Source organism: Aethalodelphis obliquidens, unplaced genomic scaffold (genome assembly GCF_003676395.1).
Source record: "Aethalodelphis obliquidens isolate GAN/ISIS:26980383/991018 unplaced genomic scaffold, ASM367639v1 scaffold73, whole genome shotgun sequence".
Taxonomy (NCBI): domain Eukaryota; kingdom Metazoa; phylum Chordata; class Mammalia; order Artiodactyla; family Delphinidae; genus Aethalodelphis; species Aethalodelphis obliquidens.
In genome coordinates, this window is record NW_020838017.1 from 7888945 (window position 1) to 7906481 (window position 17537).

The 17537-nt window shown below is 49.8% G+C and overlaps 2 protein-coding genes across 2 annotated transcripts; one reads left to right on the forward strand and one right to left on the reverse strand.

The window, feature by feature from the left end:
- Positions 1-299: 299 nt before the first annotated feature.
- On the forward strand, positions 300-4784 carry ADO (2-aminoethanethiol dioxygenase). The gene has a single exon (XM_027091803.1). It carries the CDS (start codon positions 722-724, stop codon positions 1532-1534), a length of 813 nt encoding a protein of 270 aa, XP_026947604.1. The 5' UTR covers positions 300-721; the 3' UTR covers positions 1535-4784.
- Positions 4785-7315: 2531 nt separating this feature from the next.
- EGR2 (early growth response 2) lies at positions 7316-13168 on the reverse strand. The gene is made up of 2 exons (XM_027091802.1): positions 11135-13168; positions 7316-9794 (listed from the first exon to the last, which is right to left on the reverse strand). Exons 1-2 carry the CDS (start codon positions 11301-11303, stop codon positions 8542-8544), a joined length of 1422 nt encoding a protein of 473 aa, XP_026947603.1. The 5' UTR covers positions 11304-13168; the 3' UTR covers positions 7316-8541.
- Between the last annotated feature and the right edge of the window lie 4369 nt (positions 13169-17537).

Here is a 17537-nt window from a genome sequence, read left to right on the forward strand (position 1 = left end):
AGTTAACTCAACAGCCTCATTCCCAAGGCTAAGGCCACAGGAAAAAGACCTTGTAACGCTGACCGGGCCCAAGCGGCGTCAGAAGGTTAACGACCCTCTTGCCTTGGTTCCTTGAGACTGCCAAAAGCCTCCACCACACCACAGGCCAGACGCCGGAAGTGCGTCACCCCAACCTGCTGAGGAATGCCGGGAGTTGTAGTTAACTGGCTACTTCTCTGGTGCCCCAGTTCGCCTTTCTTCAAACAAGCAAACACCTTGGGACCGTACTAAAGGTCGCTTTATGACACACATATCTAATCCTTCCCTTTTCCAGCTGACAAAGGGAACTCTCTGAGCGCGCATGCGGAATACCGGACTACAAGTCCCAGCATGCTCTGAAAGGCGCCGGGAACGCCTGACCGCCGCCGTAGGTGCGGGCCGCATGAATGGAGCTTCGGGCGTAAGGCAAATCCTACCGCCGTCCGCGCGGCCGGTACCTGCTCCCGGAGCGTGAGTGCGGGGTGTGGGCCGTGCGCGTGCGCGCTCAAAGGGAGCGCGAGGCGGGCGCGTGGCCGTTGAGGTGGGCGGCTGTAGTGCCGCGCGCCCGACTGGCCGGTAGTTGCGGGGCCTCCTGCCTCGCCGGGGGCTGCGGGCAGCCGTGGCGGCCGCCGGGGACCGCAAGGGGCGGAGGAAAGCTGGGGGCGGAGGGGGCCGGCCTCGGCACGCAGAGGAACAGCAGGGCATGCCCCGAGACAACATGGCCTCCCTGATCCAACGGATCGCCCGCCAGGCGTGCCTCACCTTCCGGGGCAGCGGGGGCAGCCGCAGCTCTTCCGACCGCGGCGAGGCGCCAGGCCCCGAGGCGCCGATGTCGCAGGGCTTCCCGGAGAACCTGAGCAAGCTGAAGAGCCTGCTGACCCAGGTCCGCGCGGAGGACCTGAACATCTCCCCGCGCAAGGCCACGCTGCAGCCGCTGAGGCCCAACCTGCCGCCAGTCACCTATATGCACATCTGCGAGACAGACGGCTTCAGCCTCGGCGTGTTCCTGCTGAAGAGCGGCACCTCCATCCCGCTGCACGACCACCCGGGCATGCACGGCATCCTCAAGGTGCTCTACGGCACCGTGCGCATCAGCTGCATGGACAAGCTGGAGGTGGGCAGCGGGCAACGGCCGCGGGCCCCGCCACCAGAGCAGCAGTTTGAGCCGCCTCTGCAGCCGAGGGAGCGGGAAGCGCTAAGGCCGGGTGTGCTGCGCTCGCGCGCGGAGTACACGGCGGCCAGCGGCCCCTGCGTCCTCACGCCACACCGGGACAACCTGCACCAGATCGACGCTGTGGAGGGGCCCGCCGCCTTCCTAGACATCCTGGCCCCGCCCTACGACCCCGACGACGGCCGGGACTGTCACTATTACCGGGTGCTGGAGCCTGTCAGGGCCAGGGAGGCCTCCGGCTCGGCCTGTGACCTGCCCCGAGAGGTGTGGCTCCTGGAGACCCCGCAGGCCGATGACTTCTGGTGCGAGGGGGAGCCCTATCCAGGTCCCAAGGTCTTCCCTTGAAGCCGCCGGCGCCCGGGATTGGTGGGCCAAAGACATGCCCTACTCGTATCTGGGCTTGGCTGACCGCGACCCATCACAAGGGCTCTCTTCCTTCCCCCAGGCCTGGGCGTTGGATCTACTGGAATGGGCTGTAGCCGCTTCCTCGGGAGCCTTGCGAAGCGCGGCGACTGGACTGCAGCCACCGGGCACCGTTTGGGGGGCGGAGCAGGCGGGGAAGCTAGGTTGTTTCCTGGCTCTGTCACTGCCACTGAGGTTTTGATTTGTGGGGAGGGGGCAGGGGTCTTATATGAAGCGCTTCCATCCTCAAGCCATAATGAAAATTTCCTTTCCTCTGTTCCCCGTCCTATACAAAATACACTAAGTGGTTTTCTCCGCCCCCCCTCTTTGGGTAAATAGGATTTGTTTTCCACTTACGTCCTTATGCCCTTTTACTCCTCATTATTATAGTTCTAACTTACTGACTTTGCATGACCTAGTGGTTTGAATTGTTTTTAGTTCAAGGCATTGATAAAAACTAGGTTTAAAGAGATGAGCTATTATTTAAAGTGAGCTGTCCGGCCTAATGAAGTCGTTGTGAAAATTAAATCCATTTTTCCAGAGTTGGGGGATTACCCCCAAACGTAACTATGCATGTAGAGGGCAAGATTTATTTTCTTTCCTCCCCTTGCCCAGTAACCACATCTGGGTTACTCTGGCAGCATCTAATAAGAAATACAAGCACCTGCATATCTCAGTGACAAATGGACACTTAGAGCTTCCCGATGAGTCTCCAGATCTCTGAGTTGAGCAGATTTCTTGTTGCAGATTCACCTTTAATGCAAAAACTATATTATCCTCAAGTGACTTTTTTTGTCTTAGCGTACTTTAAGAAGTAATAGGGTAATTCTGTATTTTCTAACCATAAGATTCAGAGGAGCTGAATCGGTATGCTTCCAAACAACGGAATGTAAAACACCCTTAGCCAGCTGTTGAATTCTGTGCCCATATTTACTTCCAGTATTTTCCTGCAAAAGTAGAGGAAAATGTTCATGACTGTTTCAAATTCTCTCAGGAGTTCTAACGTTCCAGGGGGCTTGATGATTCCAGCTGTGTTGTTGGTGTCAGTGTTCTCAGAACCTTGTCCCTCAAATAGGAGAGAGCCAGTGCTTGCTTCATCTAGGGTGAGTTTTCTGCAGGAAGAGAGAGAGGCACAGATGATCAAGGCTAGAAAATTGAGAATTAACTATACTGCTGGCCACTTTAGGGCACCAAAACTTGGGACAAAACACTTCCCATTCCCAACCGCTTGAAATGAACAGCTGTGTTGTGACTAGTTTTATTTTTGTCCTTTTAATTGGCTGAGCTTTACCTTGTTTACAAATGTATTGACACCATTTGCTTCAGGCCAAGGAACACTCCTGTTTCCCCCTTTTTACTATTTATAGGACTCTTTTTTTCACAAAACTTTTAATAAAAAAAACTGTAGAAATAAACACATTAAAATTTGTCCAGCTGTTGTCTAAGCCCTCTTGATTGACTTGCCCATGTGGCAGTTGAGTTCTAATATCTGTAATAAAGGGAGATTTGCTATTGGTGGGAAGTGATGACCCTGTAGGGAAGCAGTATGTGCCTTTGCCTCTTTTTGCACACTGGGTTACAGAGGCCCAGAGTGAAGGAATATTTGTTCCCAAATTTAAAAATAGAATGAAAAAGCAAATTCTTAATGACTTTTCTTAAAAAACAAATTACAAAAAAGATGCTACTAAACATGATATGCCACTGTGTTGTAAAACCTGACACAAGCATAATGCATTTCTTCCAAGTTTGCTAAAATTGTTTTATGGTAGTGTCACATTCTGGTGTGGTTTAGTATACCTTAGGGGCAGTTTGAAGCAGTTCTTCAGGCCATTCAGTTTGAAATTAAATTCTGGATATGCAAATGATGATTTTCTTTAAAATTGTTCACAAAATGGGTTTTTTTCATAGCACAATGATGAATGTGTATGGTTATCACATACCTACCTGTTTTGAATTATATTGTAGCAAAAAGTTGATCAACTTACAATGATTGTTGATAATGATATATAGGTTATAATACTATCTGGAGTACATTAAACTAACCTACAAAAACTCATTCTGGCAACAGGACAGTAATAAAAGAGAAATTGTTTTTTCAAACTTCATTATGAAAAATTTTTAAGTTCTCAAGTACAAGCAAGTTAAATGAAGAAGACTAAGGTGCTTTTCAAAAGAGTAACTGAAATTATCACAGGCCAAAACAGCATTATATCTCTCTAGTTCAATAAGAACAGTGAAACTTTCGTTTCACTAATAATTCTGAGTAAATTAATGGTGAAAACAAAATTAACTTGTTTTAATGAGCCACTAAGGAAAGAATATTCTTAATACAGAGACAAAATGTGGTGCAGAAAAGCCTTGCACCTTTCTGCATAAACTGTTAGAGGTGACTTAATGTGCTGCTGTTGTGTTTCCATATATTCCTGCAATATGGGTAACAACTGTGGGAAAAAAGTTGTCTTCTACAAAGACTAATGAGCACAATGATACTAATCACTTAACTTTCTGTTGAATAACAAATGCAATAATTGCCTCTCATGGGTGAGAAGTTGTCTAATACTTCTAAAGCTTTTTAATTCTCTGGTTATATCAATTCAGAGTGTTGTATGTCTACCTACTACTTTATGAGAATTGATTTTTTTATTAAGCCTAATTTGCATGGATTGAGTTTAGACCAACTGCTGTTTATCAGTGAAAATGGTGAACCTTTTTTCAAAGTAATGTGTGTTTGTCAACAGGAGTGGGTTACCTGATCTTTTAATGCTAACAGCCCTTAACTTCTCCGAAAACTCACAATTTATGTTCCTTCTTTTGCATTGTTCCCTTGTAGGTGCCTTAGTCTAGGCATCTCAGGAGGACTCTCATCACTCATTTATTCCAAATGACTTGGAGTCTTGTGCTCTAGCTCTACTGTTAAACGAAAAAGCAATATATCTTTAATTCAGGGCTCTGCCCATTGCTATTCAACTCTAACCTGAGGGCAGTGCCACTCCTGTAACTCTCCTGTTCTGAATTCAGAACTTCACATCACAAACAGAAGCTGACCATTGATTATTCGCGTTCAATGAGTGGCAAAGAAGGAAATCATTTGTTAAGCCCCATATAGATACTGAATCTTCTGATCCAGCGATGTTTACATTTCTAGATTAAAATCAGTGTACTTGTGGAAAATAAAGTCATTTTTGAAATTGTTGAGAGGTAAATCTTATTTGATTATTGCAAAAGGGAAAAGGAAAATATTACTTGCTATGATGCCTACATTTGAATTGTTGTTAAACATTCACAGTCTGTATGGTAAGATTATGTTGTACTAAAAACTGGGGGCCTTCTGCAGATTCTAAAGTCCAAGTAATAATATAAACTTAAAATTAATAGTTTATTTCCCTGAGTGTGATGTTTGAAACAGCCTGATTGATAAAACATCTGAAATTATTTAACATGCAATCATAACTCTTTTGCTGCAACGAAAACACTCCTTTTATATTTAACCTGAGGAAAATAAGCTAGTGTAAGAAAACAAAAATACTTACGTTCACGAAGGAAAGAACCTTTGGACTTAAATATTTTCTTGTCTTTCTTTTTTCTGTAAAGTTTATTTAATTGTAGTTTGGATTGGCAGCATTTTAGGCACTTGTGATGATAGTGACCATTCTTTCCCACCACCACCACCCCTCAAAGTAGTATCGAACTGTTAAAGCATCACTACAGCCATTTCTAATATATGCCAAACAATTTGCCTTCATTAGCAGTTAGGATATTGAAATTAAATAGCCTGGTTTATGAATAATTGGAAACCTTATTTAGGTTTAACAGACCTATTTTTAATGTGTACTGAACCATCTCAACTGCATTATGATCTTTAAGGAATTACTCTCCAGAAGTTTATTTTTAATAATTCCCAGTAACAGCTGAAACATCAATAATATTATTTAATAAAGCATATTGAACAAAAGAAAGCAGACAGCTTTATATGCTTTATTTCTTGAGCAAAGTAAAAAATGAGACACCTGTGAACAGTACCCTGAATGTTTCAAGCAGATAAAATCTGATTAAAGATTGACCTAACCTATTGAAATCAAGGAGTAAAATCCACAAGGTTGGCTCTGAAAAAACACCAAGGTGTGTTCCTTATGGTGTGTATGTTATGCCACTTCACCAAGCCCACATCAAGGCAAATCACCAATATGTATTTCATCTTATTGAAAAGAGATTTTTAGTCTGTTGCTTTGTTAACAATTGTTTACATTGTCTTAATTGAAGGTGCTCTGAAATTAAAATTTGGCAAGACAATTATAAATAACATAAAACTTAGGTGTATTATATTTTAATATAATGACATTTTGGTAGGAGAGTAGTATCATTAAAAACACAATTATCAAAATGTGGCATTGTTTTATACATACTTCTTTAAGAAAATTGGCCAAGCAAGGATGATAGTATGCTGACAAGCTAGGAAATATGAATCTAATGGAATGACACCAGTCACTAGAACCATCTGACACTGAAGTTTAGAAACTTCCATTTAGTAGTTATTAGAGGTATTGTGCATCTTTGAAATAAGGACAGGAAGGAAATAAGGGTTAGTTACCTTCACAAATTAGATTTCGAATTCTAGTGCTGGTAAGGGCAAAAAGTAGTTTCCAGGAGAAGCTGCCACTGCTGTTCTAAAATACAGGCCATCTGTTATCAACCACGCCTGAGAGAGTCTAACAGTGCCAAAGGACAAACAGATGACAGGGTTTTCAGATGATGTAGCTAAACACTGGGCACTCCAGTGTGTTACATTTGTGTAAGGATCCAGAGGCAGCAAGTTATGTTAAATGATATTTAGGTCCAATTTTAGAGTAAAGAAAGATAACTTCACAAATACAATCTGCATTGTATGATACATAGATAACTATTGGGGGGGTGAATTTATATTTTAAAATCACTACAAAAGGCTTGCAGTAAAATGACCCCTATAGTGTATTGTTTTGCAAACCATTATCCAGTGCCATGGAGGACCACTTTTGCCTATTTGATTCAGATTGTCTTTGAGGTTTTCTTAAGGCTGGTATACACTTATCTAAAAAGGTGAACGTTTTAATAGTCTCCAGACCCACCAAACCTATGGCAGTGTAATGATCCTTCTGAATAGGTGTAATTGGGGAGACAAGGCTGGAGAGAAATGAGTTCTGGGGTAATTCCTTTGGCAGCCTATTAATGCTGTCATCAGCAGTGTCTGAGTGCATTTTTGATCTGAAGAGGTGATAGCGCTTTTCAAAAAGTTTTCTGCGGTCATGAGAGTAATCCTGGAACCTGAAAGTCATTTCCAGCTTGACCACGCCACCACACTTTCCACAAAGCCACATCTCGTCTGAGTTCCTGGCCCTGGTCAGGGTTCTGAAAACAGCCGCAAATGTGTAGTCTCCGAGTGGGCACTTGTTTGTAAGTATTTATTTTCCGGAGCCCACTCAGGAGCAGAGAGAAGTTATAGGCTGTTATAGAGGACGGAACAATGAGTCAAAACAACGCCTCCCCACTTTTACACTAATGCATGGGGGAAATCCCCAGAACACTAGCGTTTGATTGTGAATGGAGATTGCTTTGGGGTGAGAGAGCTGGCGTCAGAAAGGCTAGCAAAGAAGACTTGGAGATCCTGGCTTGGTCAAAGTACTAAAACCCACTGAGTACTGTTGAAGTCCCACCCAATAAATCTTTCATAAGTAATTTCTGCAGCAAAAATATTGTTGAAAAGTATTTATTTACACCATAGTCATAAACCATTCCTTATCTGAACTTTAGTTAGTGGTTTTGTGTTAGAATAAATCATTTATATTTCCACAACTATTAAGAGCTAATAACCAAACAAGTCAGCTCCAGTAGCATTATTTACATTCCCATCTGCAATTTGACTACAAAGGTAACACTTTTAAGTCACAAAACAGAGCATACAAAAATATACTTTCTAAAAAAAATTCCAAATATTAATAGGCAGAAATATACAGCCATACTAAACCCAGGGAATGATGGTTTTTTTTTCCATAGTAAGGCAATCCATTTACATGCAGACCCTGTAACATTGTCTACATCACACAAGGCACCAAGGACACTTCCAACACAATTGCATGCATCCTAGTTTCAGAGAATATATGTACATCCCCCTTTAAATAAGTTAACCTCTGACTCATTTTGAGATCATAAATGCTTTACTTTTTTTCCCAAAGGTTCAGAACTTGGAGAACAGTGCACATCAAAAATACACAAAATCTGAATGGATATACACTGAAAAAATAGTCTTTACATTTCTCAAGCCACTCAAAAAGGAGCAGATATTGCTATGTCCCTCCCATCACATTGCACTTCTGTTCTCGGAGTTTATAATACATATTGCTTAAAGGGTTGAGATGACTAGATAAGCTTTGATTCACTGTTCTAGGGCCACAGAATGCAGCTTTATAAAGGCCATGCTTCACCCACTGTACAGCATCCCCCAAATCAGTCCCAAGCCATAAAGTGCACATCAGTTTTGCTTCTGCCTTTTTTGCTATCCCCACCTGAAGGGATGAGCATCTCCCAACCTACTGTAGAAAAAGTCTCAGATCATTTCTGACATCCAGAGTCAAAAACCTGTAACCAGTCAAAGTAAGAGAGGGGAAGAAAAACCTAGTCAAACAACCCTTTAAAGTAGGGTCATGCCTCAGCCCTCTAGGCCAGGGACCCCCACCCAACCCCCTTCTGAGCCTCCCCATTACCTTGGGGTGACAGTCAACTCACCTAAGAGAGACTAAGGTGGGCTAACTTTTAGGAAGGACCTGCTTCTAAGTGGAAAGGGGAGGGGGCAGTGCTAGGCTCCTAAGGCCCTTTGCCCAAGGAAATGAGGGAAGGGCAGGAATGGGTGGTAGTGTTTGTCGTGCAGCTCCAGTGGATGAAGGGCCTCAAGGAGCTGGTGTGTCAACCTGAGTCTCATCTCAAGGTGTCCGGGTCCGAGATGAGCAAGGGCCGAGGGACCCTCCACCAATAGTGCTGCTGTTGCTGCCGCACAGGGTGCCCCCAGCCTGCGCGCCCCCAGTGCAGGAGGTGGTGGAGGCGGCCGGCACCGACGAGGAGGGGCCACCGCTCTTGCGTTCCTTCTGCCTCAAGTGGATCTTGGTGTGGCGCTTCCTCTCATCACTCCGGGCAAACTTGCGGCCACAGTAATCACAGGCAAAGGGCTTCTCGCCAGTGTGGGTGCGGATGTGGGTAGTGAGGTGATCACTGCGGCTGAAGTTGCGCATGCAGATCCGACACTGGAAGGGCTTGTGCCCCGTGTGGATTCGGATGTGCCGTGTTAGCTCGTCGGAGCGGGAGAAGCGCCGGTCACAGCCTTCTGCTGGGCACGGGTAGGGCCTCTCATGCACTGGGGTCTTGCTAGGCCTGTTGGGGTACTTTCGAGGCCTCAAAATAGGCCGCAGCGGCAGATGGTGTGGGTTATAGGCGGCAGCAGCAGCAGCAGCTGCGGAGCCACTGCCAGGTAGCCGGGGTCCCTCGCTGCCTCCACTGGCCCCTGGCCCTGTGGCCCCAGCACTGGGCCCTCCCAGGGTAAAGTTGCGGATGGTGGAAAGTGGAGTGAGTGGAGGGGGGACTCGCAGGGAGTCCAGGGGGCAGGGAAAGGGCTTGCGGTCTGGGCCAGCTGCACCATGTAGGTCTCTCTGGCACTGTGATGGGAAAAATCCAGGATAGTCTGGGATCATGGGGAAGAGACCTGGGTCCGTGGCTGGCTTGGGGGACGGGTAGGAAGGAGGTGGTGGGTAGGCCAGAGAGGAGGAGGTGGAGGTTGTGGCGGCCGACAGGAACGCCGAGGGGTCCTGGTAGAGGTCTCCTGCACAGCCAGAATAAGGAGGAGGCGGCGGTGGAGAGTAGAGGTGGTCCAGGTCAGGCTGGGTCTGGGACATGGCGCACACACCCAAGGGTCCAGTGGCCAGTGGGTTGGGGGAGGCAGAGGTGACGCTGGATGAGGCTGTGGTGGAAGCTGGGGAGGTGACCCCTTGCAGGATGCCTGCACTCACAATGTTGATGATGCCTTCTGGGTAGCAGCTAGCACCGGGGTACTGGGGGTCGATGGAGAACTTGCCCATGTAAGTGAAGGTCTGGTTTCGGGGTGCAGAGACAGGAGCAAAGCTGCTGGGATATGGGAGATCCAAGGACCTCTTCTCTCCAGTCATGTCAATGTTGATCATGCCATCTGGGGAGGGGAAAGGAAGAATGGAGGTGGAGCAATGAGAATGCAGCCAAGAATCCCTTCTCACCCCCGTCTCACATGAGTCCAACCCCAAGGCCCAGGATCTTACACTGTAGAGCTGAGGCGGAGTTCAACAGGTGAGGAAATTGTGGCTCAAAGACAGAAGAGGCTAGCCCAATATCCTACTGTGGCAGCCAGTGACAGTCTAGGACGCAAACTACCTCCAGGAAAGCAGATGAGCTACTCCCAACCCCCATATACAGCCATCTGTGGCTCTAGTCCCCAATAAAAACACCCAAAAATAGCAAGAAGAGTATTAAAAATTCCCCATCTGCCTGGAACTTCTCTCCCTCTCCTTTGCCTGGGGGGGTCCCACGGCTGGGGCAGACACCACCCAGAAGACTGATCCCAGCCACTGCCGCGAAGGTGTCAGCCTGAGAGGTGAGCCAAAGAAGGGGGTCAATGATTTCCCAGCTGCTCCCCATCCCAGGTGCCTTCCTTTCCTCCCTCTCCCACTGCTGGAGGGAATCGGGCTCTGCGATGGAAGGAGTCTATAGGTTCCCTTCCCCTCCCAACCTTTTCAGCCTTGCCCGACACGCGCGCGTCCTCGCCCCAGCCCAAAGACAGTGGCAGGGCTTCGGGGGAGGCGCGGGGGTTGCGGGAGACCACTTTCCACCGCATCGCCAAGGAGACTCGCGGCACCGGTGCCCAATGGGCTTCCCTCGGCAGCCAGGGGGCCGCTTCCCGCCGTTGCCCGCCCTCCACCTCCTCCTCCCCGAGAGGTCAACCCCCTCAATTTCGCGGGCGGCGCGCAGGTGGGGGCGCTCCTGCAGGCCGCAGGGGGAGCGCGCTCCGAGATTTTCCCCGGGTCTCCTCTGCCGAAGAGGGAGCGGCGGACGCTTTCCTCTGGGGCTTCTCCGCCGCTCGGCTCTCCAGACGCGCAGCTTTCCTCCAGAGCCCCGAACTTTCCCGTCACTTTGCCCCTACCCCGGGAGAGGGGAGACTGGGGTGCGGCCAGCGGAAAGGCCCGCACAAGCCCAGAAGCCTGGTGGGGCACCTCTCCTACTCTCACCCCTCGCCCGCCGGGGGCTGGGCGCGCCGCGGCGCACGCACGCTCGCTCGCTGGCAACCTGGTGCATCTGCCTGCGCGTCCAGCTCCAACGCCCGGATCCCCGCTCACGCGGGCTCCTCCTGCACCCCCTTCCATTCTTCAAAGCCAGTTCAGTCAACGCCGTCCACCTCGCGCCCCGACCCTCTCCTCCAAGTCCTGCACATGCACCGAACCCCCCCTACCATCTCCGAGCTGCGTGGGTCCCGGTCCGCGAAGGGGGCAAGCGGCTTACCTCCGGCCACTCCGTTCATCTGGTCAAAGGGGCCTCCCAGTTCGGCATTGGGGAAGATGGTCACCGACGTCGCGGCGAGGTCCTCCACCGGGTAGATGTTGTCAGACAGCTGGTGCACAAAACCACTGAGAGTTACTGGGATTTTGTCTACGGCCTTGGCGGTCATCATTTGCTCCTCGCACAACCTGGAGACCCAACTCCCTCGCTACCTGGAGTGTCAGAGAAGCCGTTTTGGAGAGGGATTGGACTGAGCCTAGGCAGGTATCTCCTTTTGCCCTCCACACTTAAAGGCAACTACCCACCTCAAAAAAAAAAATCTAACAAATAAAACTAGCAAACAAGTTGCTTTTTTTTTTAAGAAGAAAAATGGCTATTTGCCACTGACTCTCTCCTGTGTTCCGGCTGGGAAGCCAGGAGTTGCTGGTGTAGTGTTATTATAACAGTCAGTGTGTCCCCTCGCCGAGCTATTAATCAATTGCTGCTCTCCGGGTTAGACGGAAAGTGTTGCTCTAAGTATTTATGGGCAGGTCCTCAATGCCCGTGACGTCACTGCCCATATATGGACTGAGGAACAGGGCTGGGCCAGGCGGCTTTTGCCGTCACATGGCCGATTTGCATAGGGGCTCGGCTGCGCGGGCTCCTCCGGGCTCGCGACTCCCGGCTGGCAGCCCGCGAGGATCCATGGGGGTCTGGGGCGCGGGGCCCGAGCCGCAGGCCGGATCCAGAGCGCAGGGCCGGACGGGGATAGGGCGCGCCACGGGTCCGGCTTAGACCACTGTGGGAGAGCGATCGGTCCGGGCTGCGGCGCGGCCTCCCGGGCGGGGAGGAATTCCGGTTCTCCGGGACTTTCCAAAAAAGGCGAAGATCCGGTGCCGGCAGCTCCGCCTCCCCAGCCCTTGTTTGGGAGCCATTCCGGAAAATTAAACTTCGGAAAGAAACCGAGCGGAGCCGAGACACTACAGTCAAACCCCTACTCACTTTCTTGGCAGCTCAAAACCGCAAGCAAAAGGAGGCAGAGAAGAAAAAAAAAAAAGCTGCATGCATTCACGGAAGCTGACTGCTTTTTTCTGAATTACTTGGTGGAAAGAAGTAGCTGGTGATAAGAGTGAATGCGGTATTGCTTTTTTGGAAAGTCTGTTCTATTTATACAGGAGCGAAAACGGAACAGGTTTGGGGTTGTTTGTTTGTTTAAGTATTTTGGGCACCTTGGGGCGGGGGGGAGCTCCCTAGGAGGAGCAGATAACTGCGGGGAGCTTCGAGAGAAATCCTCAGCCGGAGACACCCCCCCCTTCCTCTGCCCGCGCGCTCCCCGCCCCCCTTCAGCTGCTGCACGGAGCGGGCGCCCTTCCCGGCGCGTCTGGGCGGTCGGCAGTGTGGGGGCGTCCAGATGGAGGCTTGGACACTCACCCTGCCCCGCCACACACGCGCACACACTCTTACACTCACACACGCTCCACTTCCGCTGCACACACTCCTGCCCCCGCCACCTTCTTCACACACCCACTCGCACACCTTACGCTACACACCTCCCTGTTGACAGCGCGCTCGTGCGCTCGCCTCGCCAACAGAATGCCTGGTCGGCAGAGTGGGCGCCTGGGTTTGCTGAACAGGCTGCTCTGCGAAGACACCCATTCTCACCTTCACTGCCTGTACCTGCCGCCACCGCAGTCATCCACCCCCGAAAGCCTACCCTCCGGAGGTGCGCTCTGCCCGCACCCGAGCGCTACTCCAGAACACACACATGAGGAGGAATATTCTTCCTATCCCTGGCCAAGAGCCACCTCGGGGAGCCGAGCGAGGTCCAGAGTGATAGCAAACGGTGACGCTAACGCCAGTTTCGAGTAGCCATCACCGTACGCGCTTTTCCCTTTGCGTGTAAAAAAAAAAAAACAAAAAAAAACTGGCCCCTTTGGGAACCTTTCTGCTTAGTTCCCAAAGCAATTTTTAAAAACTTTTCAGAGGTCCAGATAGCGGTGGGTTCTGACTGGCTGCACAGACCGCTTCTATCTCCCGGCGCGCCCTGGCCCACCCCGCCACCCCCACCCGGAGCGCTCCTGGCCTGGCCGGGGCTCCGTAGGAGGTTGGTCTCAATTGCTCAAACCTGGCGAGTGGACGCCTGCCAGACCCTTTCCCGCCCCCAAAGCAGCCAAGGCCTGGCGTAGGGCGCGGGACAGCCTCTAGGGCCCAGCCCTGCCCTTTCCCGCGGCGGGCCAGGACGGCCCCAGCCTCGTGGGAGCCCGGGCGGCCGAGAGCCACGGCGCCACGCCGTGGAAGAAGCGCGGCGCTGCAGGCGGCTTCCCGGCCGCTCACCTGCCACGGCCCCAGCCGCTGCGAGTCCGCTCCCGCCCGGCCCCGCGCGCGGCAGTCAGGACCCCGGGGCAGCGGTGAGCTGCCTCTGCTTCTCCTCCGGCGCTCCGGTTCTCCCCCTGCCCGCCGCGAAATTGGTTCTCCCGCGGACGGCCATCTTCCTGACTTCAAACGCCCAGAGAAAATTTGGGAAAGTTTCTCGCTTGCGCTGCGCGCTCTTTTCCAATTGGAGATAAAAATTAAAGGGGAAAGGAAGGAAATCGCAGCAAAATTAGCACCCTTGTAGGTACCCCACCCTCGGCAAAAACGTGGAAAGTCCCGTTTCTGAAAAAAGAAAAGAAAGCTGCACTCTTACCACGTGCGCCGGCCCGCTCCGCCTGCGCTCCGGCCCGTCCTGCGGCCCCCGCGCTGACCACCGGCAAGACGACGCCTCGGAGGGGAGCCCGACTCGCATCTCCAGCCCTGAGTCTGAAAGAAGGGGGGGGACCGAATTATGCAAATATGGGTCGTGGCAGCGGGGCTCGGGTTACGGCCCCCGGCGGCCTCCGAGGTAAGGCACCCACCGGTGGCAAGCGCAGGCGCCGCGACTGGTTGCGCTTCGCTCCTCTCCACGCACGTGGGCGGGCGGGTGAGTCGCCCGGGCCGCCGGGCGGTGGGCGCCGCTGCCAACCCCGCCGGCGGCCACAGCGCGCTGCCCGGAGGGGGAGCTCCTGGACGCCCGAGTACGGGGCGAGCTGGGCGCAGAGGGCAGGGCGCAGGCTGGGGGCGGCCCGGGAGAGGGTGAGCCGCGCGCTCTTCGCCTTCTGCTCTTCCCGAAGGAGGAGGCTGAGTGGGGGTCAGATTGGGACCCCAACGAGGAGAGGCGGGATTACCCGGCCGGTCAGAGAAGCACGTTAGAGTAAATGGGAGTGACTGACCCTGGAATAATAATTCGCAGTTTTCCAACAACTCACACCTACTTAAGAGCTGCGCTACGTCAAGCCAGCCGTGAGCCGGGGGTGGGTTGGGGGCAGGGGCAACAGTTGCAGGGAGGCTATGCAGGCTACCGGGAAGGTGCCTGGGGCCAGTCCTGGGAGGGCTTCCCTGAATCTCCGCTGGAAACGGGTCAGTAGATTCTCCCCCTCTCTCTCCCTCTTAAGAGTGATAATGGAACAAAGTCTAGGCATACTCATTTCAAGCCAGCCATCCGGAGCATGGGTAATAAGTTCAGAAAGCTGAAGTAACTTGCCTAAGTCACGCAGCTGATAAGGGGTGGTGTCCAAAATTGGAACCGGGTCTTCTGACTCCAGGTACAATGCGCTGGATGCTACATCATTCATATGGGAAAACCCAGTTCCGGAAACTGAATGGCTCTTTGAGGACTGGGAGCGTGGCTTAGCCACTAGGAAAGAAACAGGTCACCTTAGACAACCTCATTTCTTTTCTCTGGCATTTCGGAAAGGAGGAAAGCTGAGATCAGGGGTTTCAAAAGGAAGGGACAAGGGACTGTCATGGACATACCCCCCTCCCCAAATGAGGAAGAATTTGAGTTCTTGGCCTTTCGCAGCCTGTGCTATGGATGGAGTGACCAGGTTCGCACAAAACCACCATACGAATAGTCTCTGTAATAAAATAAGCCAATCCCACGGTATCCTTCCTGGAGTGAAGAAGTGAGGAAAAAAAAGAGGTAGAGACAAATAAAAAATCACAAAGGTGTTTACAGAGGAAGATGCTGTGCTGGGGAGGGGAGGAAGATGCTGTGCTGGGGAGGGGAAGGTGGCAGTTGAATACAGAGATGTACCATGGTCTCTACTTTTAGGCACTTGAGCTTATTCTGATCAAAAGCTGAACAAATAAATGCTTTTCTTTAAAATAGATTGGTCAAAATGCTCAAGTAAATGGAGTGCTCCAAGATGTATTAGGGTTATTAAAAGAGTAACAAATCGATGCCAGATGCTGATCTGCTTTGTCCTGATTCCAGACCCAGAAAGTAAAAGAGGAAGGAAGCAGAGGTGCCCCTAAGTGGGCTTGCCCTGTGGTGGGGGTGAGGAGGAGGGAAGGCAGCCTGCGGCTCCTGGCTGGCTCTCAGGGTCCACTCTCTGAGTGCTTTTCAGCTTTTTTTCCACAGTGTGGACTTGAGAATCACAATCAGCCGTGAGGCATGTCACAAATAATTCGGTAACATTTGCGTTTTGATTTATTAAGAAACATTTTTGAACATCATTATAGACTATTGCTATTAACGTGTCATTTTCACTCACTTCCATTCTAATACTGCCACTGGAGTGAGAAAGAAGGGTCAGAATTGCTCTTAACCGTGGACACACACAAGGGTGTGGATCCTGAACTCAAATGGCATAGGACATGTGAACCTCAGTGATAAACAGGCTAATTTCCAACTCTGCCACATGGCGAAGCCTTCCTTAAAGGTGCCCCGTGTGCTGAGAAAACTGATAAATGCCTCCCTACATTCAGCATCTCACTACAAATCTGGTAATCCCAGAGGCTGTAAACCAAACCGAGATTATGCCAGTCAAAGTTGTTGGGAAGCCTGAGAGAATGATTACTTCACACCAGTGCAACCAAATGTGCAACCAAAGTCTTGTTTTGTCGGCACAAATAATCTGGACGGGAGAAGTAAGACCCCTGTGATCTTATTTTGTAGCGGCGGCAGCACTGGCCTAAACAGAAGGTACTCAGGTTCCCTTTAGGGTGAACTATTGTAGGTTAACAGATATTTCTTGAGCATCTACTATGTGTCAAGACTGTGCCAAACCCTGGGCTACAGTGGTGCCTAAAACCAGGCCTGGTTCCCACCCTCCACGGAGCTTGCAGTCTATCACACAAATATACAGTTGTAAAGAACGACAATGTTTGACCCCAATGAAGAAAAAGAACAAAGGATCCAACTGAATCGAGGAGGTTGAGGAAGGCTTCTCTAATCTAAGCAGAGATCTGAAGAATGTGCAAGGATTAGGGGAAGGTCAGTGGATAGAGCATTCCAGGGAGAAAAAGCCCGTGTGGAAAGGCCCCGAGGTGGGGGGAAGCAAAGTACATTTGTGGAATAAAGAAAGTTCATTGTGGGTGGAAACCTCCAGTCAGTCTTCCTTGCCTAGTGTACTGGAGCTGAGGGTAGCCAATACAGTCAGGCTCCTTGAAAGCCCCTTCCCTTTTCCCACCCCTAAGAGATTTTAACCTCTACGACTCTCCTTTTTCTCTGCCATTATCTTTTCTGGATAATGACAATGGCATTATAAGTTTTACATTTGAGATTTTTTTTTTTAACCACTCAGCTTCTGCAACATGCCAACAAGATTTCAGCAAGAAAAGAACATATACAGAAACGCTTATTGGCATCAGCATTCTGCTTCAGTGACAGTCTTCATGAAATAACATTCCTTAGTTGTCTATTTCTCAATACGGAAATGACAGACAATGCGAATTTTGTCCCATTTAAAATGAATAGAGGGGAGAAGTGCAGTCTTTCTAGTAGAAACACATCATGTCAAATCTACAGATCACTTTAGCATTGCTGGCAAATAATAAAAGGTAAATTAATGCATTACTTATCACCATTAAGACAAGGTGCATATCGACTTAGGGTCCAGGTTAATAAGTGGTAGTCTGTCAGTCCAGTCATTAAGGCTCGAAGCAAAATCTCCATTCCAAATCACACCTTTTTATGCCCTTAAATTTAAAATCTTTCAGCTTATATATTTAATTGTACAAAAAATGAAGTTCACTACAACTAGGGTATTCCTGGATTTTTTAAAAGCACATATCACTAGCCTGCTTACATTACCAGATTACAGGAAGCAATTTTTCTTTTTCCAAATAATGCCAGACATCCTATAGAAGCTTTGTTTTTATATTGAGAAAAGGACGGAGCAAATCGGTGCACCTAGTTGTCAGAGCAGTTCTTTTTCAGCATTTAAACCAAAAAAGAAAAAAAAACCCAAACATTTCATTTTTCAACTGAATAATCTTGATAAGAATGGTCACTATTTCTTGTGGTTATTAAATGAGCTCTGGAGGCCCATCTGGTCTGGGTTCAGATCCTAGGTCCTGCGTTCAAATCCTAGATCCTGGGTTCAAATCCCAACTGACAGTACCTGGC

Excerpts from the sequence above, each read along its gene's own strand:
- EGR2 (XM_027091802.1), bottom strand. The coding sequence starts at position 11,303 with ATGATGACCGCCAAGGCCGTAGACAAAATCCCAGTAACTCTCAGTGGT. Across the intron at positions 9,795-11,134 it reads GATGAACGGAGTGGCCGGAG|ATGGCATGATCAACATTGAC; the intron begins GTAAGCCGCTTG and ends TCCCCTCCCCAG.
- ADO (XM_027091803.1), top strand. The coding sequence starts at position 722 with ATGCCCCGAGACAACATGGCCTCCCTGATCCAACGGATCGCCCGCCAG.